Genomic DNA, 24,259 nt, shown 5'->3' with positions numbered 1-24,259 from the left:
ATAAATGTGGCCACCACTATCATTCTTACCCGTTGGGTAGAACAAATTATTAGACTGGTTGAATCAAGAGCCTTTTAGGGACCCAGCCTGTTCTGACCCAGGGAGCCCTCAAGGAAAATGCAATCAGCCTTAGCCCACCCCTCACCCAGGACGCCCCACCCCATGACTCCAGTTGGTTTCCAGAGCTCTCGGGGCCCCTGACTGTCCGGAGGTGTCCTCCGCAGGCTCTTGGCTCCAGGCCACCCTCCAAGGCCTCTTGGAGCAGATGTCCCCTGCAGAGTGTTAGGCCAGGAGGGGAGGGCCATCTGGGGTGACTTCCTCCAGGCCTTGGTGTGCCAGGGTGAGGTTGCCCTCCATCCTCTCTGGGCCCTCAGTGCTGGCAGAGAAACAACACAGCTCCCTCCTTCCCATCCCCACCCTAGCCTGCCCCCGCTGAGAAAAAGCTGTGACTTGAGACTTACGACTAGGGGAAGTGGGGATCAGTGTTTTCCTCTTGGAGCGGGGCCACAACAGGAACACAGGAATTTGGGAAGGAGGCCACCCGGATGGCCAGTGCTGTCTTTGGCCAGGACAGAAAAGTCTGGTCTGCTTCAGTCTCCCAGAAAGTTCTGAGTCTGAGCCCCTATTGTCAGTGAGGTTTAAAGGCAGGGCCACAAACAGCTCTGGGTAATTTTGCTCCCAATCCACAGAGAACAAAACCCCAGATCCTGGGGAGTGGGCAACAGCTTTTCTGGAGATGAAAGGCCTGCTTGGTTGGCAAGAGGGGTGGCTGGGGCTGGAGCAAGGCCACTAATCGACCCGCCACCTCTGTGTCCACAGGGATGTGCCCTGGAGTGAACGGGGAAGGCTGTGAGGGGCCACTCACATCCATTCTCAATCTTCCGGGAGAGTTGCTCACAGTGGCTTTTATATCCCAGGCTGGCAGGGACATGGCTGAAGCCACTTGGGGGCTTTCAGGCTGATGTGGTGCAGCTGGGTAGATTTCTGGATGTCTGAAGAACCCTCTCCAAAACCTTAGGTGTCCCAGGAAGAAAAGTTCTAGAATCATATGGCGGGGGCAGGGAGGGTGTCTGTCTGTCCTGAGCTTTGCCTGGTGGATAATTTGGGGCAGTCAGGACCACAGACACCCAGCTGTGAGGGATGGCCTTGAACTGAGGGAAAATCAAGATCCAACAGGCCTTCGCAGAAGAATGGAGGTGAACAGGTGCAATGAGCAAAGGGAACTTAAGTAGAGGTAGGTAGAAAATCCTACACCTGGGTTTATAGTACCCTGTATCCTGCAACCTTGCTGTAAGTATTATTCGTTCCAGGGTTTTTTGTTTTTTGTTTTTTTCCGTTGGTTCTGAGTTTGTAATAGACAACCATGTCATCTGTGAACGAAGACAGTTTTATTCTTCCTTCCCAGACAGTATACCTTTTATCCCCTTTTCTTGTCCTATTGCATTTGCTGGGGCTTCCATTCTGATGTTGAAAAGAGCTGTGAGAGGGACGCCTTTGTCTGTTCTTCATCTTAGTGGGGAAGTTGCGAGTTCCTCACCATTAAGAGCAATGCCAGCTGTGGACGTTTTTGTAAATGTTCTTTATCGACTTGAGGAAGTTTCCCTCTGTCCTTAGTTTGCTGTGAGTTTTCATCATGAATGAGTGTTGTATTTTGTCAAATACTTTTTCTGTATCTATTGATATGATCATATGATCTTTCTTTAGCCTGTTGATGGGATGGATTATATTAATTGATTTTCAAATGTTGAACCTGCCTTGCATATGTGAGATAAATTCCACTTGGTCAAGGTATAAAATTCTTTTCATACATTATTGGATTATGTTTTATTGAGGTACACATGGATTTTTTTTTTTTTTTTTTTTTTTTTTTTTTTGAGCCAGAGTCTCACTCTGTTGCCTGGGCTCACAGCAACCTCAAACTCTTGGGCTCAAGCCATCCTCCTGCCTCACCCTCCTGAGTAGCTGGGACTATAGGCTTATGCCACCATGCCCGGCTTTTTTCTATTTTTAGATTTCTATTTAAATTTTTTTGTAGAGACAGGGTCTTGCTCTTGCTCAGGCTGGTCTCAAACTCCTCAAGCTCCTGAGCTCAAGTGATCCTCCCTCCTCAGCCTCCCAGAGTGCTAGGATTATAGGTGTGAGCCACTGCACCTGGCCTTACACACGGATTTAAAAGAGAAAAATCAATTGCAGAGTTTATGGGAAGGGGAAGATCCAATTAGACCACAGCTCATAAGGAAAAGACCCAGGGGTGACTGCAAACTGCACCTTGTGATTGGGCTGCCACAGAAGCAAGTCCATCTTGGGATGAATGAATACAAAGGGTGTCCAGGCTGGGGAGAAAAGGCCTCTGTGGTCAGACTATATCTGGACTTGGGTGTTCTGATCTGGCTGCCCCACAAAGAGACAATGCCGGGCTGGACCCGCTCCAGGGAAGAGCTGCCTCGCCCTCCTGCGTCCCTGGCCTCGGCTCCCTGCCTGCCGACAGCTGGGCCCAGCCTGCTCTCTGGCTCCGACCCTTCCTCCCCTCCCCATCCCTGTCTGCTCACCACCTCCAGGCCCCAGGATGGCCCGATTTACCCACCACTTCCGCCCAAACTTCCGTTTTGACAGTGGTTTCGACAGGACTTTTCACTTGCTAAATGGGCTCCAGCCCTGGCTCCCGAGGAGCTGGGGTTTAGCCTTGGCTCAGCCTCTCGTTTATCATTATCTAAAATTATCTTATTTGCTTCCCCATTTACTGCCTGCCTCCTCCCTCTGGAATGCAAGCTCAGTGAGGACAGGGACTTTGCCACTGCTGCAGTCCACCTGGGCACCCAGACCAGAGTCCAGCACATAGCTCAGAAAATGTTTGTTGAATGAATAAATATGCGATCTGGGGGGAGTTGCTGTGCCTCTTTGGGCCTCAGTTTCCCCATCTATAAAACCCAGGCTGGGTACAGTGGCTCATGCCTGTAATCCCAGCACTTTGGGAGGTTGAGGTGGAAGGATCACTTAAGGCCAGGAATTTAAGACCAGCCTGGGCAACATAGCAAGACCCATCGCTACAAAAAAATTTTTTAAATTAGCCGGGCATGGTGGCACACACCTGTAGTCCTAGCTACTGGGGAGGCTGAGGTAGGATGATTGAGCCCCAGACTTCAAGGTTGCTGTGAGCTAAGATTGAGCCTGGGCAACAGAGCAAGACCCTGTCTGTAGAAACCAAAACCAAAAACAAAAAAGAGGGAGTTGGACTCATTGCTCTCTCAGGCCCTTGCAACTCCCACATTCTTAAATTCACTGGGGAGCAGTTGCCTGGAGACCCCCAGACCCTCAGCTGCCACATCTCAGGGAACAGGCTGGGGCGGAGGCCAGTGGAAGGAGAGCTGGCGCTGACCTCATGGCCAGCTTGACTCCCGACTGTGGCCCAAGGAGCCACGTGGAGGTCTGTCTGCCAGCGTGTCGCCTACTTCATGTTATGGAACATTGTCAGTGCTTTGCCCCTGCCAGGAAGTCACCGTCCATACGTCCCAGATGTCCTTTCATTTCTCCACTGGGGCCCATTGAAAACGACACAGTTTGTCCTATCTCTTCCAGACACATGGAAAGGGTGGCTTTAGGAACATATGTGCCAACCAATTATGGCCCCACCCCAACCCTCCCCCATGAGGGGCCCTCCAGGGCTGCCATAAAGTCTAGACCCCCAGGCCTGGCACCAAGTGCTGGCCCCGCTGCCATCCCACCTCCCCCCAGGTCCCTAAACAGCTTCTGTGCTACACGTGAGTGAGTCCCCTGGGTCCTGCCTCTGTCTTTGCTTTGGCTGTTCCCTCTCCTGAGATGTCCTTCCCCTCTGTTTTGCCCCGTTCCTACCTTACTCATCCTCTGAGACCCAACTGAAAAGCCACATCTTCCTCTGCCTACGTGGAAGTAACCACTCATCCACCTGAACTTCCATATCACAGTCAACCCACCTTCCCCTGCCACAGTTGTGTACGGCCACGTCCACCTCCCCGGGCTGTCAGCTCTGCAGGCAGGACATCCAGCCAGGGCATCTTTGTGTCCTATTCGTGGCTAGCTCAGCTTCCGGCCTATGAACAGAATGAATGCATGCATGAGACGTATCAGAATCCCCCGTAGCCCTGGAAAGGTATCCAAGGCCTCATCCATTCATTCATTCAGCAAACACATATTGAGTGCCCACTATGTGCCGGGTGCGGGTCTGGCCATGGTGACCTAGACAGACACAGTTGCTGCTCTCTTGGTATTCCAGTCTAGTGGGGGAGGCAGACAAGTAAATTAGGGAAATAAACAAGTAATTACAAATTACGATAAATAATATCAAGGAAAATACAGGAGACTGTGATGGAGAGTGAAGGAGGGAGAAAGCCCCTTGGAAGAGGGGACATTTGTGCTTATCATGGGGGGACGTGAAGGGACAGCCATGTGAAGGGAGAGGGGACGAGAGCCCCATGGAGTGTGGGAGCTGGGCAGAGGCCAGAGGCAGGCACAAGCCCAGTGGTCAAGGAGCTGGAGGGAGGCCAGTGGGACTGCAGCCAAGTGACGAGGGGGCGTGATCAAGAGACAAAGGTGGGGGAGGGCAGGGGCTCCGTCACCAGGCCCGGGAGGCCCCCATAGGAGGTTCAGGTTTTACTCTAAGTGCAACTGGAAGTTATACTGGAAGGTTTTAAGAGGAGAAACAATATGATTAGTTTTTTGTTTTTAAAAGATTACTGGGACTGATTTGGAGGGCGCAGGAAAAAAAGCAAATAGCAGGAAACAGGCTATTGCAAGAGATTATTTTGGTGTGGACCAGGGGAGGTGGAAGAAGCTGGAGTGTGGGTGTATTTTGGAGGTGGTATTAATGGAACTTTGGACAGGCTGGATGTAGTGGGTGAGGGGAAAAGAGAATTCAGAGAGACACCTGAAGCCCGGTGTGGTGGCTCACGCCTGCAATCCCAGCACCCTGGGAGGCCGACGTGGGAGGATTACTTGAAGCCAGGAGTTCAAGACCAGCTACGAAAAATAAAAAAAATTAGCCAGGTGCCATGGCACATGCCTGTAGTGCCAGCTACTCAGGGGGCTGAGGTGGGAGAACTTGAGCCCAGGCATTCAAGGCTGCAGTGAGCTATGATTGGGCCACTGCACTCCAGCCTGGGTGACAGAGCAAGACTCTGTCTCTTAAAAAAAAAAAAGTACATCCCGATTTCTGACTTGAGCAACTGATGGGGTGGTCCCATCTAGTGGGTTGAGGGGGAATGTGGGTGCAGCAATGAATGATCCATAGTCTCATCCCAGCTGGGAGGCCGGTGAGCTCTCTGCATGGCGCCATCCAGGAGGCAGCTGAATAAACCAGTCTGTAGTTCAAAGGAGAGGTTTATCCTGTTCCTGTGACATTCTTACAGCCATAGGAATGATGCCACTCAGACCAGATTGAGCGCTGAGAAACTCAGAGACCGAGGAGAGAAAGAGGGACAAGCAGAAGAAAGTGATAAGAAGCAGGTGGGGAGGGAGGAGGGAGACCCCAAGTGCGTGTCCCTGGAGGCTGAGCGCACAGAGGGTTCCAGAAGGGGGCTGCGGCCAGCCAGGCCAAATGCTTCAGAGAGGCCGAGGGAGGTGAAGACAGAAGCGTGTTCCTGGTCTTGGCAGCAGGGAGGGTGTTAGTGACTTAACAAAAGCCATTTGAGTTGAGGGGGAAACGGAAGCCAGGTTGGAATGGGTTGAAGAGCGAACAAAAAGTAAGGAAGTAGAGACAGCTGGTGTAGACACCTTCCAAGAAGTTTTTCTATGAAGACCAACAGAAAAATGGGGCCATGGATGACGGGCGGTGTGGGGCCGGGAGGGTGGTCTTGTCCTCACTGCTGCTGTTCTACGATGGAAGGCCCTAGAGTCTGCTCACAGACGGAGGAGGTTGATGGCGGTAGAGAGAGAAGACATCTGGAGAGTGGGGCCCATGGGAAGCAAGAGGGGCTGGGGTGCTGAGCCCTGTGGGGGGCCTGGCCTTTGATTCCTGTCACTGTTCTGTTCTAACAGGGTAGAGACGAAGGGGCTGGGGCAGTGGACAGTCCTGGAGATTTGACGTTGTAGGTCGGGCTCCTACTTTCTCAGTGAAGGGCGAAGCAAGGTCGTCAGCTGGGAGTGTCCTGGGACCGGTGGGGGGTGGGGGTGGAGGAAAGAAGAGAAAGCATGAAATCATTGTTCTCAAAAAGTGGAAAAGTGAACATACCAGAAAAATCCACACTTCCAGGGCTGGCAGGATTGAAGGCAAAGCCAGAGTTTGTAACCACGAATTCGGCAAGAACCCAGCCTGGTCACGTCATTTCTCCAGCCGCATCCAGCTGCTCAGGGGCTGGCTCCAACAGAGCAGAGCTGGGGACACACAGATTGGGGGAGAGAGAACTCACTCCGGGAGCTGGGGGTGTTTGTGCGGGAGTAACGATGGATCTTGGATCCCCTAACTGGGGCTGGATGAGGAGGGCAGTGAAGTCAGAGTGGTCTGATGGGGAGGGAGAAAGTGCCAGGTCAAAGGACAGAAGGCACCCAAGGATTATAGCAACCAGGCACGTGAGCCGAGAGCTGACCAGGTGGCCGGGGAGAGCGGGGAGCTTGAGGTGGTGATATCGTAGGAGATACGGTTTCTAGTTAGGATTTAGGTTCAGCGTGTGTTTGAAGGTGGAGTGTCCCTGTAATTCATACATCACTTATTTACTCAATAAACTTTTTTTTTTTAAGAGGCAGGGTCTCACTTTGTTGCCCTGGCTAGAGTGCAGTGGCCTAATCATAGCTCACTGCAGCCTTGAACTCCTGGGCTCAAGCGATCCTCCTGCCTCAGGCTCCCAAGTAGCTGGATTGCAGGCATGCGCCACCACACCTGGGCTTGATAAACTTTTATTGGGCACTAGGCACGCTGGTGGCGCAAATGAGGGGAGGGTTTCAGGGAGGGTTTCCTGGAGGCGGTGGTCCTTGTGGAGGTTGAGTCTGAAAGGACAAATTGGAGCTCTCCAGGGAGACGAAGAGGAGGGGGCGGTGAGGGAAGCGGGTGGGAAACAGCTTGGCCCGTTTGTGAAAATGGAGGTAGCAAGGCCAGGCGGTGGAAGCTCCTGGGGAAGGGGGAAGCGATAAGGTAGGGATCGGCTCATGGAGGGCCTCAGGAGTCTGGGGAGGAGTTTTGGACTTGCTGTTAAGCAGCAGGGAGCCAGTGAAGGCGGTAAGCAGGGCGTGGCAAGATCAGATTTGTGCTTTTAGAAACAGACAGTAGCGGAGGATTGGAAGGGACCTGGCAAGAGGGGGGGAGGCAGGTGGGAGGTCATTTGAATAGAACAGGTGAGGGGTGAATGGAGAGGACAGCGACGCTGGCAGGGGGCAGCCTCAGCAGGCGCAGGATGATGCTTTGGGCAGCCACCAACCAAAGCCAGCTTCAAAGCGCCAAACCGACGAGGACGTTCTTCCATTCATGTAACAAACTGCCAGACTTCAGGGGTGATGAAAGGGAAGGAGGAGAGGAATTTAGGATGAAAGGAGAGACGGCACGATACAAAGAAAACAGGCTCCAGAACAGGCCCCGGGGAAGAAGCGTCTTCCAGGGACAGGAAGGGGGAGGTTGCAGGGCAGAGCTGGCAGAGTGGCCGGAGGGGCAGGCCACGTCCTGCTCCCCAGAAGAAAGGCGTGAGCAGCGCGAGTGCGTGGGAGGGCCGGCTGGGAAGAAACCACTGGGTCTGTCCACTGGGGGCCTCTGGCGACTCAGGTGAGAGTAGTTTCCTCGAGTGCTGGGTTGGGAGCCAGACCATGTGTCTCTGGGGTTTTATGGCCCCACTTGGGCTCCTGTGACGGGGAGGGTGAGCAGTGTCAAGGTCAGAGGATCGTGGCAGCGAGGACTGCACATTGGGTGGGTGCACAGCAGCCGTGGGGTCCCCCCAAGGCCATCTGGCAGGTTGGCATCCTCTGTGCAGTGACAAGCGGAGTATGGGGTATATGTGGGGTGGGTGATGGGGAGGAAGGTGGCAAGGTGTATGACAGGGCTGCGTGGGCACATCCGGGAGGGTCTGCAGGAGGGGCGGCTCCAGGCTGGGCGTGCGTCTGTGTACATGCACACCCACGCTAACCATGGGGCCTATGAGCAGCTGAGGGACAGGGTCGCAGGAATGAGCAGAGTCATCCCCGTGGAAACACGACTCCTGGGTGCTGGCAGGGAGCAGCTGGGGAGCCAGGCACGGGGGCGTGGCCTGCTCTGCCCAGTGGCTCCCGCCTCTCCCTGGCCACCCTCCGCCTGTTGACCAAGCCTGAGAAGGGCCAGCACTGGCCGGGCCAGGGGCACTGCTGGGAGGGGGCTGCCCTCTGCTGTGGTTCTGAGGGTCTCTGTCCAGGTCCCCATGGTGCAGGGGTGGCTCCAGGGTCTGTCCATGTGGGCCCTGCAGTGGCTCTGTGTGGCTCTATGTGGCTGTGCCTGCCTGGCGATCTGGTCACTCCCCCAGGGCCATTTGGGATAAGTGACCTGCCACTTCCCTTCCACAGGGTGCAGGCTGTGAAGGGCTGGGCAGAGAGGAGAGGAAGCAGGAGGGGCCCAGCCAGAGACTGGCCCAGGAGACAGTCCATGGTGCTCACAGCCTCAAAGGCTCATGCAGGGACCACCAGCCAGAAACAGTCCCTGGGAGCTCCAGCCCGGCCCCCACCATCAGAATTGTCCATCTCCTTGTCCCTGTGACTGTCCCTGTGCATCCTCCTCTTCCACGTTAGCACCTGCAGCTCTCCTGACACGGTGCCTGCAACACACCCTGCATTTTCCCGCTCCAGCCCCCACTGCCTGCCCCGAGGCCAGATCCCCAGGGCTGTGGGAGGGGGTGGCTGGGACCCTCTGCGGGGCCCAGCACCTTTCCTTCTTGCCTCTCCCAGCCGAGCACCACAAAGGTCAGGAAAGGGGAGTCCGCACCCCCACGTCTTCCATTCCCTTCCCCCAGGCCAGGGTGGCAAACACAGGCAGAGGCACCACTTTCTCCCTTCTCGCGCCCCCGACAGACATCACTAAGTCAATCACAGTGATCTTTTTGCACCGGGTCCGGCTGCAACCTCAATGGTCTCCACCTAGATCTCCAGGCAGCCAGTATCAGTGTCCCCACTGGCCCTTGGGATGAAATCCACCTGCCAGTCCTGCCATAGGCTGACCCCACCGGGCCCCTTGTCCTGGCCCATCCAGAGGTCACATGGGCACAGCCAGCTGTGGTTCTCTCTCTGTCTCCGTAGGCTGAAGCCACACAGTTCCCGGAGTTTGAGCCCAGCAGGCAGTTGAGGGCACTGGGGCATTGTCCCCAAGTCCCAAGGCCGAAGAGGATCTGGTTGGTTTGCTGTCAGTCTCGAGGGCGGCCCACACCTGCCGGGGCCAGTGTGGTGTGGGGTCCGGGGTGATGCTCTGGGCCCAGCACCTGTGCAGCAGCAGCACCTGGGCCTCGCAGGCGCATCCCCCAGCCCCGGCAGGGCCTGCCTGCCCCCCTCCCCGCCCAGCCCCCAGGCAGGCAGGAGGTGAGGCGTGGTCAGCAGGCCCAGGGCAGGGTGGCTGCCCAGTACCCCGGGAGCTGCACGCTGCAGCTGCCCCGGCTGCCCGCCACCTTCCTGGCCCCTGAGCCCAGGATGCGAGGATGGCCAGACCGTCTCTGGCAACCGTGGTCCCTCTGGGCCCCGAATGCCTGCGCCCCTTCACCCGGGAGTCCCTGGTGGCCATAGAGCAGCGGGCGGCGGAGGAGGTGGCGCGGAAGGAGCGGAACAAGCAGATGGAGATTGAGGAGGCTGAACGGAAGCCGCGCAGCGACCTGGAGGCCGGCAAGAACCTGCCCCTTATCTATGGGGACCCCCCACCGGAGGTCATCGGCATCCCCCTGGAGGACCTGGACCCCTACTACAGCGACAAGAAGGTCCGGGCCTGGGAGGGCTCCCTCTGTCTGTCGTCCGTCTGTCTGTCCGTCCCCAGGCCTCACGGGCTCTCTTCCCGCCTCAGACCTTCATCGTTCTCAACAAGGGCAAGGCCATCTTCCGCTTCTCTGCCACGCCTGCCCTCTACCTGCTGAGCCCCTTCAGCCTCGTCAGGCGCGGTGCCATCAAGGTGCTCATCCACTCATATCCTGCCCGAGTGGGGAGACGCGGGGGTGAGGGGTGGGCGGGCTGGGGTGCTCTGGGCCAGGGGACCCTCCGCCCACCTCCCCTTCCCAGCTGCTCCCTCACTTTCCTTGACGCCACCCACGCTGTTCAGCATGTTCATCATGATCACCATCTTGACCAACTGTGTGTTCATGACCATGAGTGACCCGCCTCCCTGGTCCAAGGACGTGGAGTAAGTCTCCCCCCACGCAAGCCCCCAGCCCTGGGACACGGCCCATCTCAGGTGTCTGCACCTCTGAAGATGCTCAGAGTGACACCGCTGCTGTCTTCCAGGGAAAGGCCCCCTGGCACTGTGGCCCTCGGCAGCCCTTTGAGCCCCCAGGGCGGCACACAATGTCACTCTCACCAGTGTCCTCAGCCCCCTGGGTGTCATATTTCAGTTCTGTGGCCCCCCCTTCTGGGAAGTCTGCCATTGCCACACACACCCCTGCCCGGGTGACATGCCTGGCCCTGGCCGGCCCTCTCCCCGCCAGGTACACCTTCACAGGGATCTACACCTTTGAGTCCCTCATCAAGATGCTGGCCCGAGGCTTCTGCATCGATGACTTCACATTCCTCCGGGACCCCTGGAACTGGCTGGACTTCAGCGTCATCATGATGGCGTGAGCAGGGCCCACATCCTGAGGCTGGGGGGTGCGGGGAGGGGGCCAAGCCCCAAAGAGGGCAGCAGACTGGGCTGACCCTCGCAGAGGGGCGGACTGCAGGGGCCATCGGTCAGTTGTGCAGATAGTGAGCTACGAAATTCTAGGAGCCACCACTCCCAGGGTCCAGCTTGGAAGCTGTCCTGGTGTCCCCTCCACATACCGCGATGACCGAGTGAGGGCCCTGACCCACAGTTCCTCACCCACAGGGCGAGCTGGACTATCCTTGCCACCCACACTCCCAGCAGCGAAGCTCCTGCACTGTCCTTCCCAACTGTTGGTTGCCAGTAGGAACCTCAGGGGTGTCCAGCCTGCCCCCCACCCCTCCATGGTGCCCCAGTTCCTTGGGAATCCTCATCCCAGGCCTGGAGAGGCCCTGACTTCTGCCCCACCACCCACCCCTGGCTCTGATGCCGTCTCCACCCCAACCCCCACCCCCCGCCCCCACAGGTACCTGACGGAGTTTGTGGACTTGGGCAACATCTCAGCCCTGAGGACCTTCCGGGTGCTGCGGGCTCTGAAAACCATCACGGTCATCCCAGGTACTGGGGAGGCACAGGGACCCTCTGCTGAGCCAACAGGCCTCCCTCCATGCCCAGGCCTGGAACCTGATGCTCCATTTCCAGGAGCCTGACCCAGGGTCACAACACTCCCGGACTGGTGTTTGTGTAGGACCCACAGCAAAGCCTGGGCACAAAGGGGCTGCACAGCCAGAGGGCAGAAGGGGCCCTAGGCAGGAGGGGTGGGCATCTGGGAGGCCGCAGAGAGCAAAGGTGGCTGCGGGCACAGGCTCTGCAGCCAGACTGCCTGGGTCCAGTTCTCACCTCCCCTGCTTCCTAGCTTTGACCTTGGGCAAGTGGCTAACCCTGTCTGTGCCTCAGTTTCCTTATCGGTAAAATGTGGATAATAATAGTAGCACTCACTGAGTCGTTTCAAGGATTAAACGCCTTAACTTCCATAAGGCGCTCACAGTCCCCAGCCCGTGGTGTGCGATGTATGAAATAAGCAGAGCGGGGAGGGGGGGGGGTTGGGGGACACAAAGGGACTCAGTGAGGGAAGTGTCAGCTCTGAGAACTCAATGAGGACCACCCACACGCCCGCTAGGCGGCAGAGCCAGGGCAATCCCCCAGTAATGCATCAGGAAGCACAAAATCAATAGAATCTGGATCATTCGGATCCTCAGAAAAGTACGTGGAGACGCCAGAGATGGCTCGTGAAAGGAGAGAATAGTGACGTGAAAGTCACGCAGCTCGGGCTCTGGATGGAGGGGAAATTGTTAAAACCAAATTCAAGAGAGCACCTGAGTTTTCTTCTAGTCCAAAGCCCCCGACCCGCAGCCGGGCAAGGGGAGGCCTGAGAGGGGAAGTGCTTACCGAAGGCCACACTGAGCGGTGACCCCCAAGTCAAGGCTGGTCGCCCTTCCCCTGTGCCAGGCTGCCGGCATCCCAGGAGGGTTGTTATAAGGAGGCTGCTGAGCATTTGTCTCCTGTGTCAGGATAAGAAGAGGAAGTGAACTCGTACTGAAGTGAGAGGTGCTACGATTAGTCTCAAGGAGGAAGTGTTATAATAGCTCTTCAGACAGAATCCACCCCCGGAATTCTGTCAGTATTGTTTATGCCTTTGTCTGTCCAAAGAATGTAATTAGATGGTTCAAGGTCAGTCTAGAGCTTCTCAAAGCAAACCTTGCTGTTCCTTGGGTGTTGCTAGGCATTATAAGAAAAAGGGTTCTGTGGTCAAATATGGTAAGGAAATGTAGTATTAAAGTTTTTTTTTTATTTCTGCAGGACTTTTCAGAGCCTTTGATAGAATAATCCACATAATGACTCTCCAAGAGCAGAATATAGAGCACAGCTTTTCCCAAATATTATTGACTCCCCTAGGGCACAGCTTGGATTCGTGTTCTGTAAAACACACGTTGGCAGTGCTAACCCAGTGACAATTATTAAGCTCTACTGTATGCCTTTGTGTTGCTCTATAGGCCAGACAACAGCCCGTTGAGTCTTTGTAGTCAGTTCTGCTGGTGGCTGAGGTTTTGTGGCAGTTGGAAGGCTCCAGATTGCAGATGTGATCAGAGAAGCGGGGCGGGGATTTCAGAAGGCTTCGGGGAAGTAGATGCCTAGTAACCCAAGCCTTGGAGATGAGTAGGCAAAGCCTTGGTGGTGGGGTCGGGGCGTCCGTTGTCATCCTGCTCTGCCCCTGCCCCTGCCCACACTCGTACACTGTCTGTGACCAGGGCTGAAGACGATCGTGGGGGCCCTGATCCAGTCGGTGAAAAAGCTGTCGGATGTGATGATCCTCACTGTCTTCTGCCTGAGTGTCTTTGCCCTGGTGGGGCTGCAGCTCTTCATGGGGAACCTGCGGCACAAGTGTGTGCGCTGGCCACCGCCCTTCAACGACACCAACACCACATGGTACGGCAACGACACGTGGTACAGCAATGACACGTGGTACAGCAATGACACGTGGTACGGCAACGACAGCTGGGCCAGCAACTACACCTTTGACTGGGACGCCTACATCAGTGACGAAGGTCAGAGTGGAGGGTGGGCAGGCGAGGGGGCCTGTCCCAGCCCCTAGAGCAGCCCCCTCCTCAGCTTTTTATGACACACATAGCCTGGCAAGGACCTGAGCTGAAATCCAGCACTTACCAGCTTGTGTAACCTCTGACAAGTCGCTTGATCTCCCAGGCCCTCAGAATCCTCACCGATAAAATTGAGATAATACCTTCCTCCAAGGGATAGTGTGACAATGAATGCCAGATTCCTTTAAAAATCCTTAAACTCTCACTAAACAAAGCAACAGTCTACAGTCCCTTTTGCCTACCCTGTGCAACCCTGTCCTCCTCTATCACGCTGTGGACTCACAGCCTGGCAGGGCCACATCTGTGCACACACCCATCCTTCACAGACGCGCGCACACACACACACACGCACACACGCACACACACGCACACACGCACACACACGCACACACGCACACACACGCACATTCTCATGCTGCCACTATCAGTCCAGAGGGCCTTCTTGCAAATTAGGAAAAGGACCCCCTTCTTCACCCTGGCACCTGGATTCTAGCCCCTGCTCACCCCCTCGTCAGGGTCCTGTGCGAGTACACGGTAGCCCCACGCACGCACGTGCGTGCACACACACACGCACACACACACACACGCCCCTCCGGCTCCGTCCGTGCCCCTGCTGTGTCCTGACCTTACGCTCGCAGTAGGCACTGCGGTGACACAGCTTACAGCTGGGCTCCCTGTGGTGTCCCCACCCAGAGACCTTGGAACTTGGGGCTGTCCGCAGGGAGGGGGAAGGGGCACCCAGAGAACATCCATTAGGTGTATGTGGTGCACACAGACTTGTCCCCAGGTGTGCAGTGGGTGCAGGTGCTCACAGCGTGTCCATGTGGGTGACTTGCCTCCTTTGTGGCCTCTGACTCCCAAAGGGAACTTCTACTTCCTGGAGGGCTCCAACGATGCCCTGCTCTGTGGGAACAGCAGTGACGCTGGGTGAGTGGCGCTAGAGGGTGGGATAGAGGTGCCCCAGGGGTCTCGGATGACAGGGGCTGACTAGGGACAAGGCCCTGGGGCAGATGGGAGTGTGAGGAACACCTATGGGCATGGATGGAATCATTTTCTGTTTGGGGGACACAGGCAGGACTGAGGGATGTTTTACCCTTGGGGTCCCCCATCTGTCCCCAGATGGAGCTCTCCCCACCCCCTAAAGCCAGTCCCCTGTCCTATCCCTAGGCACTGCCCCGAGGGTTATGAGTGCATCAAGGCCGGGCGGAATCCCAACTATGGCTACACCAGCTACGATACCTTCAGCTGGGCCTTCCTGGCTCTCTTCCGCCTCATGACACAGGACTATTGGGAGAACCTCTTCCAGCTGGTACAGCTGCCCCCACCCTGCCCCTCAGCCCCACAGCCACTCCCCCTCCATCCCCACAGCCTCCCCAGGCCCTGACGGAGCCTCCCCAGGATGGCCAAGGCCCCAGCTGGGCCATCTCCTCTGTGACACCCTCTCAGTGTCCCTACAGACACCAGCACCTGCCCAGAGCCGAGCCACGGCTGCACTTCTTTCCCCACCTTTGCTTTAGGAGCTGAGGTCTGGGCCTGGTGCAGGCTTGGGCCCAGGAACCCCTGGGCCTCACGATAACCAGTAGGGCAGCTTGGAGATTCCGTTCTGCCCATGCACAATCATTTAACTCCTGCTGTTTGCAGGGCAGGAGTCTGGAGCGATAGTGCCGTCTGATCCCTGGTCACATTTCTAACACTGATGGTGTTAATAACAACAATAATCACAGCTGCTATTTGTTCAGCTCTTACTCGGTGCCAGGCGCTGTGGCAAAGCTAGGATTCAAGCTGACCCCAAACCCATGGTCACCAGTTTTCCATCCTGGCTCTCTGACCTTGGGATCCCTGACTGGGCTCCTCCGGGCTCTTTGAGCCAGGAAACCAGGAATGTCTGGGTCCCAGGTACATAGTTTGAGGTTCCCTAGAATGCAGCTCAGCCTGCCTAGGATGGCCACAGCTGGCCTCAGAGGCCTGCAAGTCCCCAGGCTCTGAGGGAGCCTCTCTGCTTACCCGTCTGGGCAATGGGTGTATGGAGGGGGCAGTGGGTAAAAGGGGGCAGGTGCCATGGGGTCCCTCTTCTTCTCCCCCCGCTCCCAGACCCTTCGAGCAGCCGGCAAGACCTACATGATCTTCTTCGTGGTCATCATTTTCCTGGGCTCCTTCTACCTCATCAATCTGATCCTGGCCGTGGTGGCCATGGCCTACGCCGAGCAGAACGAGGCCACCCTGGCGGAGGATCAGGAGAAAGAGGAGGAGTTTCAGCAGATGCTCGAGAAATTCAAGAAGCACCAGGAGGAGCTGGAGAAGGTCTGGACTCCGGGGGAGGAGGCCGAGGACCCAGGGCTCTCCCTGCCCTCAGCCTGGGCTGCTTGGCCACTGGTGTCTCCCGGGCAGGCCGAGGGTGACGGAGGGCATGGGGCAGGGGTTGCCAGGCTGGGTGCTTTGCTGGTATGGTGGCACCCAGGCAGTAGAAAGAGTATTTCCCTGCTCTGTGCCTCAGTTTCCCCATCTATAACAAGGAATCTGGAGTAGTTAAACCTCTGGTACCATCCAGCTCAAATACCTCTGGTTTCGTGATTCTTTCTGGGCAGCAGGTGGGTCCACACGGAGGGAGATGCAGGTCCTGAGTAGCCTCCGGGGGCGGCTGCCTGTTTGCTCATTCATGAAGGGCATCAGAGTTGAGGGTCTTCAGGGCTGAGGGTCCTCAGTTACCTTGGTCCCTACCCTGTCACCCCCACCACCACCAAGGTTGGCCCCTTCCCCACCTGCACTAGGTTTGCCACAGGCCAAGAGGACGGGGTGCCACCCTGCAGGGCTTGGGAGGGGGCTCTGAAAGTCAGTCCATCCGCTGGCTCAGAGCGGGACTTCGCGCCCATCCCCCTCGCTGGTCTACAGGCCAAGGCCGCCCAGGCTCTGGAAGGTGGGGAGGCAGATGGGGACCCAGCCCATGGCTGCAATGGCAGCCTGGACGCATCGCCTGGGGAGAAGGGAGCCCCGAGGCCGAGCGGCAGTGCAGACAGCGCCATCTCGGATGCTATGGAAGGTGAGTGCCCTGTGCCCCTGTGCCCACGCCGGCCCCTGAGGGCAGTGTGACACCTGGCTGCACCCAGCTTCAGGAGGACAGTAACTTAATATTGGCATAGAAAGAAGGCTGTGGTAAATATAGTTCTGCCTCAACCTGGCCCGCGTCTGGCTGCGAGGCCAGGCCCCTGTGGGAATTGGTGCTTCCGGGAGGGCCTTGGGGGCCGCCAAGGCGGTGGGGAGGGACAGGCTAACAATACCAGCCAGAAGGCCGCGTGTTCCGGAAACTGGACATCCTGCTCCTCGAGTGTTTCTCTGGGTAAAAGTTAAAAGTCAAAGGTCAGACTGCCCAGGTAGAGTCACCGACTCCCCCCAGTCCGCGGGCCACCCCCTGAGTTCAGGAGAAGAATAAGGATGCTGTAGTGAGGGCAGTGTGGATGGACGGAAGGCTGAGAGCTTATGCGTGGAAAGAGAGGGACGCAAGGATGGATGAGAGGGAGGGAGGGAGGGAGGGAAGGAGGGAGGACAAGAAGGGGGAGGGACAGAGAAGCACAGGAAAGACAGACTAGGGAGGGAAGAAAGGAACTCTGACTCAGAGGAGAGATCTGGCTCCCTCCCCAGGCTGCTTGTCTTGTGCCAGGGAGCTGGGGTCCTACAGGACTGTGCAGCCCTCTAGAGGGCACCATGTCACCTGACTCTATGACAGGCATCCAGGTGTCTGACCAGAGAGTGCCCCAGCGAGTGCTGGGCAGGGCTGGCCGAGGAGGCCTCTAAAGTTGGCCATTGCTGGGACCATGGCAAGAAGTTTCAGGCCTCAGACACTGCTTGGGGCACCTGCTGCAGCCTTTGGGACAGGTTCAGCTGCTGATTGCTGATGGGGCTGGGGGTCAGCTGCCCCAGCCCTGGGGCAAATCCAGGGTCCCTGTGGGGCTGCCACCCGCCCCAGTCCCCTTTCTCCACCTTTGAAATGGGAGGCGCTAACAGTATCTGCCTCCTAACCTTGCGTGATGAGTAAATGAGATCACTCTAGGCCAAGGGCACTTCTGTAGGCCATGGAGGTCAGGTGGAGAAGCAGCTTCATGCCACGGTCCTTGCAGAGCCCCCATGGCTTTGGGGTGGCAAGAACAGAGGGTGTTTCCAGAAGGCCACTCTGGTGGCAGAGGATGGACTAGGGACAGTTTGGAGGGGCTGACATTCTGGCAGTGGAGTGGGAGAGCCCTCAGGGGGATCTCAGACTGTGGACTCTGGGACCCAGCCAGAGATCAGAGCATCTCACCTGCCAGGCTCGCTGCCCTGGTGGCTGGTAGAGGGTGGGAGTCCAGCCCAGCTCACTGAGTGACAAGGCTTTGGGGTGGGGCTTGGGGAAAGGTTCTCTGAGGAGGTCAGGGGATGGGGCTTTGGGGATAGGGCTTTGAGGAGGCGTGGTTTCAAGGAGTGGGGTGTGTGGCGGGGTTTAGGGGTGGGCCTTGAGGTGATACACTGAGGGGCAGGGAGCTGGGAATGGGCCTGGCTGGGGGTGCAGTGTTGAGATGTGGAGCGCTAGGGGGTGGCCTTGGAAGGTGGGACCAAAGATCTGGGCAGAGCAGGGGGCACGTGAGGAGAGAATCTTCATCAGGCGCCTGTTGCAACCCCACTCCCAGAGCTGGAAGAGGCCCACCAGAAGTGCCCACCATGGTGGTACAAGTGTGCCCACAAACTGCTCATATGGAACTGTTGCATTCCATGGGTGAAGTTCAAGAACATCGTCCACCTGATTGTCATGGACCCCTTCGTGGACCTGGGCATCACCATCTGCATCGTGCTCAACACCCTCTTCATGGCCATGGAACATTATCCCATGACAGAGCAGTTTGACAACGTGCTCACTGTGGGCAACCTGGTAGGGAGGGGACAAGGGGAGAGGGTGGCCACTGGGGGACAGGATGGGAGAGGGGCGGCAGGGCAGTGGGGCTGTGTGGAAATGTGGGGCCCTATTAGGGGCCATATGTGGACAGCTGGGGCTATTTTCCTAGCATGGGGGCCTGAGCTGATGTACAGGGAGATACAGGGTGATCTAGGGCTGTGGTTCCCAACCCCTGGGCAGAGGACTGATACCAATCTGTGGCCTGTTAGGAACAGGCCACACAGCAGGAGGTGAGCGGTGAGCGAGCAAAGCTTCATCTGTATTTACAGCCACTCACCATCATCAGCATCACTGCCTGAGCTCCGCCTTCTGTCAGATCAGCGGCATTAGATTCTCATAGGAGCATGAACCCTACTGTAAATTGCATGTGCGAGGCATCTAGGTTGCTTGCTCCTTATGAGAATCTAATGCCTGATGATCTGAGGTGGAGCTGAGGCAGTGATGCTAGCGCTGGGGAGTGGCTGCAAACACAGATTATCATTAGCAGTGAGGTGTGACTGCACAACAAATGCAATGCGCTTGAATCATCCAGAAACCATCCGCCTGCCATCTGTGGAAAAATTGTCTTCCATAAAACTAGTCCCTGGTGGCAAAAAGCTTGGGGACTGCTGATTCAGGGCATGTAGAATTTTGGCTTCAGGGTATTTGGGGGCGGGGAGAGTGGGGTGAGGTCCTGGGCTTCTTAGGATCAGGGCTCCTGGCATCTGGGGTCCAGACCATGTCCTGGAGGTGGGGTGGGGAGTGGGGGTGTGGAGATGTGGGTGGGGGGCCGGCTGACAAGTCTCTCCACTTCTGGAGGTTGTCATGATTCTGAAAGGAACCAAGGGACCTGGCAGTGGGGCATATGGCCATGTACACCCAGACCCAGGAGGCCCCACCCCTCGCCCATTTCTCCTGCTTGCGGGTGACCAAGCAGGCTCCCTTGTTCTGCTCTTTCCTGCTCTGCTATTGTTGACACACGCTGATCCACCCGCTTATCCCGGCCCATTAGGAGCATTATCACCTCGTTGCCAGCCCCAGTGGAGCCTGACAAAGGGAAAAAGCCGCCTCCTCCTCCAGCCCTGCCCCACCCTTCCCAATTCCCCTTGCAGTTTTTCCTGGATGGCAAATGGGCAGATGCTCCCCCAGCCCTGAGGGCGAGGGGAGCCCAGGGAGAGTAAGATGTGGGCCTTGGGGCAGCACCAAGCCTGGGTGGTGGCACAAGAATCAGACCCCGGATTCCCCAGCCTTCGAGCAGGCATGTCTATCCCTTAGAGGTGCCCGAGGCAGCCATGGCCTGGCCGGGCCGAAGGGGCAAGGGTGTGCTCTGGACTCGTGGCACAGCTGCTGGGGTGTGCGTGACAGGCCGGGCCTGCCAGCCCACCCCCTGCCCACACTGTGCTGCTCTCTGGGCACCTGCTATGGCCAGGGACAGCTTCTGGGAGGGGCTCAGAATGTGCCCGGGCAGGCTGTGGACCCAGGCAGCTGGTGCCCGCCAGGAGTGGGGTGGTACCCAGGGAGCTTGCAGGGACTGTGCAACCCTCAGACCCCTGTGTCTGGCGTTGGCAGGAGGCAGTTCTCGCCTTTTCATTGGTTTTGCCCTTTCTGGCCCCCTGCCCTAGACATTTGAGTCCACCAAGATCTGCTGGGTCCCGGGGCTGGCCCCAGCGGAGAGGCTGTAGGGCACAGAGGCCGGAGGCTGAACTGAGCCCCCAAGACCTGGGCTTGAGACGAGACTCATTCCCTTGCGGGTGACATGACTGAGAGCCAGCTGCTGACATCGCTGAGCCTCAGTTTCTCATCTATGCAACCAGCGTGATAGTCCTGACCAATGTCGTGGAGACTGGGATACCAGTGAGATCATGGTGTGACCCACAGAGCACTCTAAATGTTGAATATTATAGTTGAGTTGAGGCCCCAAGAAGTTAAGTGACTTACTCACGGTCACAAGGCCAGGAGTGGATGGGAACAGGTCTCTGGGTCATGTCCACCTCTGCCTATGGATTGCCCATTGAGCCTGTCCCTCCCTCACATACACGCATGCAGGCCACGGGTCCCACTGTCTGCCACTCTCGGGGCTCTGGTCCCCTTCCCCTCGGCCCCCACAGCCTCCACCAGGAGGTGGGAGACTCCCACGGCCCTGGGCTCCCTGAGGCTCTGTGACGGGGACCCCGCCCCACCCTGCAGGTCTTCACAGGCATCTTCACAGCAGAGATGGTGCTGAAGCTGATCGCCATGGACCCCTACGAGTACTTCCAGCAGGGCTGGAACGTCTTCGACAGTATCATCGTCACCCTCAGCCTGGTGGAGCTGGGCCTGGCCAACGTGCAGGGGCTGTCCGTGCTCCGCTCCTTCCGTCTGGTACTCGAGCCGCCGGGCTGGGGCTGAGCGGGGGGTGGGGGGGGGCGGGCTGAGGACAGTAAGGAGGTGGGAGGAGGAACCCCGGAAGCCAGAGGGCTGGAAATGAGACCCCTCTGTCCTATTTGTGCCACTGGACCTCTCGGAACCTTTCTTAGCTGTAAAAGAAGGAGAAAGGGAGCCCTCCCTCCTTGTTCCAGGGCTGCCGGGAGACCAGACTGATTCCTTAATTAATGACTTTGGGCAACGGTGGGGCAGGGACTCCAGGCCCCTAGTGCAGACCTGGAAACTGAGGCTCTGGAAGCTCATTAGGTGTGGGGTTGGGACTTCGGAATTAGTGTCTTTCCACCACCCCGTAAGTGGCACTTTTACTGTTTAAACTTTATCACGAGACCTTTCACATATACACAAAGGTACAGAGAAAGAACAATGAACCTTCATGTGTCCATCACCCAGCGCCAACAGCTATCAGTGTTCTACAATTCTTGTTTCATCTGTTCCCCCAATTTTTATTGGGGGGCCAGTGTGTTAAAGCAAATCCCAGCATACAATTTCACCTGTAAATACTTCAGTCTGTATATTTAACAGATAAGGACTTTCTTTTCTTTTTAACATATGAAGAGCACAAGGTGGTAGGTTATGACTATGCCCATTTAACAGAGAGGCAAACTGTTGAGCTACTGCAAACTGTTCTTTCTCCTACGGCTGGGGCTGCCTTGGGTTGGGCCAGTGGTCCCCGGGCCTCATTCGCCCCTGCCCTCCCCGACCCTGCCCCACAGCTGCGGGTCTTCAAGCTGGCCAAGTCGTGGCCGACGCTGAACATGCTCATCAAGATCATTGGCAACTCGGTGGGGGCGCTGGGCAACCTGACGCTGGTGCTGGCCATCATCGTGTTCATCTTCGCGGTGGTGGGCATGCAGCTGTTCGGCAAGAGCTACAAGGAGTGCGTGTGCAAGATCGCCTCCGACTGCAGCCTGCCGCGCTGGCACATGCACGATTTCTTCCACTCCTTCCTCATCGTCTTCCGCATCCTGTGTGGGGAGTGGATCGAGACCATGTGGGACTGCATGGAGGTGGCCGGCCAGCCCTTGTGCCTCACCGTCTTCCTCATGGTCATGGTCATCGGCAACCTGGTGGTGAGTGAGGCCGGCCGCGAGGCTCCCTCCCCTCGCCCAGGGAGGGTGCAAGACAAGCCCGTTCCTTTACTTCCTCGGCTTTGGGCTGTGGTCCAAGGACTGTTCCCCTAGTAGGCTGAACTGCATGAAATCGCTAATAGTTCACTATTTTCTATCTCCCTGCCTCGCCTCCCCAAAATGGCAGTTGCATGGGTTTAACGAACTGGTTCTCAAATTTTAACTTGCTTAAGAATCACCCAGGAGTTTCTTAAACCACAGATTCCTGGCCCCACCCCCAGAGAATCTGATTCAGCAGCGTTGGGCTGGGGCCTTGAAATCTACATTTCTGACGAGCTTGAGGGGGCTGGTGGTGGCCCAGGGACCAGGCTGTGAGCAGCACCGCGGAAACGTGGTGTTTTGAGGAAATAAACATGGTAACAAGCCAAACAGACCTCTGTTCCAATCCCAGCTCCTTCGCCACTGTCTGTGTGACCTTGAACCAGTTACTGCTCCCTGGCTGGGCTGAGTTCTCTGTCACACAGAAGAAAAATAATAAGTACTTAATGGGGTCGCTGGGGAGATTGAGCACCGTGGTGTGCAGAAAGGCACCGCATAACTGGGACCAGGACCCCTGCGCCTCCTAGCCTTCCCCACCCTCGTAACCGCCTCTGCTCTGGGCTGGGGGCCCAGGCTCTGAAACAGAGACACAGGGACAGGCGTTGGGAGAATGTACAGGGATGGCGTAAACTGCATCCTTCCTGCCACTTTCTGTGGCTCAGGGCTTGGTGTGGACAGGGGAGGGCCGGGGACACGGGGCCTTGGCCAGCCCACCAGCATTTCTGCAGCTAGGGCCTGTGGAAGCATCTCTCCTCACCCTGCTGACCCTGATTCCTCCCCTTCATGCTGTGCCAGCTGTCCCCTGTGGTGGCCGGCGCTGCCCCGGGCAACAGAGGGTGGGAAGACGCCCGTCCCCAAGTTCCGAAAAGGCCTGTGGAATCCTTGAGCTGCCAGCTCAGCGCTTCTCAGATATCGCTGAGCTCCTGCTGGGGGCAGGGGCAGCTGGGGGAGGGGGTGTCACCTTGGCTGAAGGAGGACACCAGGGGACAGCTAGAGAGGAGAACCCAGGCCTGCTGTCCCTGAGAGGAAGGTCTTAGGGAGCGGGAGGAGAGGGGGAAGAAGGTGCCTGGGCCCAGCTTTGGGGAGGACTGGGGTGGAGGGTGCAGGCCCTGAGCAGTAGTGTGTGGATGTGCGTTTAAGGGCCTGGAGGTGACCGAGTTTGCGGGGGGTTTCTGTCTCTGTGTGTAGAAACTCAAAACTGTTTCAGGCCGCCCACCTTGCCACTTACTGAGTGGGAAACCTTGAGCAAGTTATTTAACCTCGTTAGGCCTTGGTTTTCTCATCTGGACAATGGGGATGATGATGGTGAGGACGTGCCTCACTGGGTGGTTGTAAGGACTGCGTGACACACGTCCAGTGCTTGGCAAAGCGCTTGGCTCACACCCAGGGGAGCTCAGATGTTCCAAGCATGCGGGAGGGGCGGTGGCCGTGGCGGTTGAGGTCCCAGCCACCGGCGTAACGCTCCTGTACTGGTGTTGGGCTCCTGCCATGTGCCAGTCCCCGTGCGGGTAATGTCATCTCCACACTCTCCAGGCGGCCCTGCCCGGAACCACACAGCTAGTGAGAACTAAGCCCGGACTAGAACCCGGGTCTGCACAACTCCAATAATAATGACATCCGTAATAGCAACATTGGAATAATGACGTCAACACCGGCAACAATGATGGTGACAGCTGGCATTTATTTAGGATCTGCCCAGCATTCGGAGCACTTTATGTGTGTTCGTTCACTCCACGATCACATGTGCTGTTTTATATCTGTCTCATAGATGAGGAAGTAGAGGCTCGGGGAGGTGAATTGGTAATGCTTGCAGGATTTGAGCCCCAGCAATCTGGCCCCAGAGTCTGGAACCACTGCACGGCGCTGTCTCTGTGGGTGTCACCCCCAGTGCTCGCCCCCACTGACACCCGTTTCCAGCCCAGCTCTGTGGCTCTCCCAGTTTGCTCAGAGGGAGCCCAGGGAGGCGGCACTGCCAGCTCCTTGGGCATTGTCCCTTCCCCCCACCCAGGCCTCAGAGAAGCAGGTGTCTGCCAAAGGGCACCAGGGCACCCTGCCAGGGAGTGTGGGGACCCGTGTGCCCTATGCCCATGGCACTTGGTCACTTCCTCTGGGTTACTGTGAAGAAGAAGAGGAAGTGACTAGGGCACAAGTAACCCACTACACAGAGCCCCCAGGGAGCGCGATGTTGGCCCCCTCCCCCTCCCCCCCTCCCCAGCGGAGGTGGCTATTTCTGTCTTAGGCAGGAGCCGTGTGCAAACCCTGCTGAGCCAGAGAGCAGCTAATTCCCATCTCAGATGTGTTTCTGGCAACTGGATGCCTCCTCCCAAGAGAGGGAAAGACCAGTGCATTTTGGTGGAGGGCAAAGGCAGAGAAGTCACCAGGGGACGTGGTGGGGCGGGGAGTGGAAAGCCCCCCACTCCAGCATGTT

General features: G+C 57.1%; 1 protein-coding gene across 1 annotated transcript in view; it reads left to right on the top strand.

The window, feature by feature from the left end:
- SCN4A (sodium voltage-gated channel alpha subunit 4) overlaps window positions 1-24,259 on the top strand; it is a 43,791-nt gene that overhangs the window by 5,580 nt on the left and 13,952 nt on the right. The window contains exons 2-14 of the mRNA XM_045525814.1: window positions 9,214-9,878; window positions 9,962-10,080; window positions 10,205-10,294; window positions 10,596-10,724; window positions 11,214-11,305; window positions 12,997-13,293; window positions 14,208-14,271; window positions 14,512-14,653; window positions 15,436-15,645; window positions 16,234-16,381; window positions 18,000-18,238; window positions 20,429-20,602; window positions 21,379-21,735. Of these exons, the coding sequence (XP_045381770.1) occupies window positions 9,606-9,878; window positions 9,962-10,080; window positions 10,205-10,294; window positions 10,596-10,724; window positions 11,214-11,305; window positions 12,997-13,293; window positions 14,208-14,271; window positions 14,512-14,653; window positions 15,436-15,645; window positions 16,234-16,381; window positions 18,000-18,238; window positions 20,429-20,602; window positions 21,379-21,735 (2,334 nt within the window). The 5' untranslated portion in view covers window positions 9,214-9,605. The remainder of the gene's footprint in view (window positions 1-9,213; window positions 9,879-9,961; window positions 10,081-10,204; window positions 10,295-10,595; window positions 10,725-11,213; window positions 11,306-12,996; window positions 13,294-14,207; window positions 14,272-14,511; window positions 14,654-15,435; window positions 15,646-16,233; window positions 16,382-17,999; window positions 18,239-20,428; window positions 20,603-21,378; window positions 21,736-24,259) is intronic.

Source organism: Lemur catta, chromosome 15 (genome assembly GCF_020740605.2).
Source record: "Lemur catta isolate mLemCat1 chromosome 15, mLemCat1.pri, whole genome shotgun sequence".
Taxonomy (NCBI): Eukaryota; Metazoa; Chordata; class Mammalia; order Primates; family Lemuridae; genus Lemur; species Lemur catta.
The sequence above is the reverse complement of the archived record's forward strand: the minus strand, read 5'-3'. Positions and strand labels throughout refer to the sequence as shown.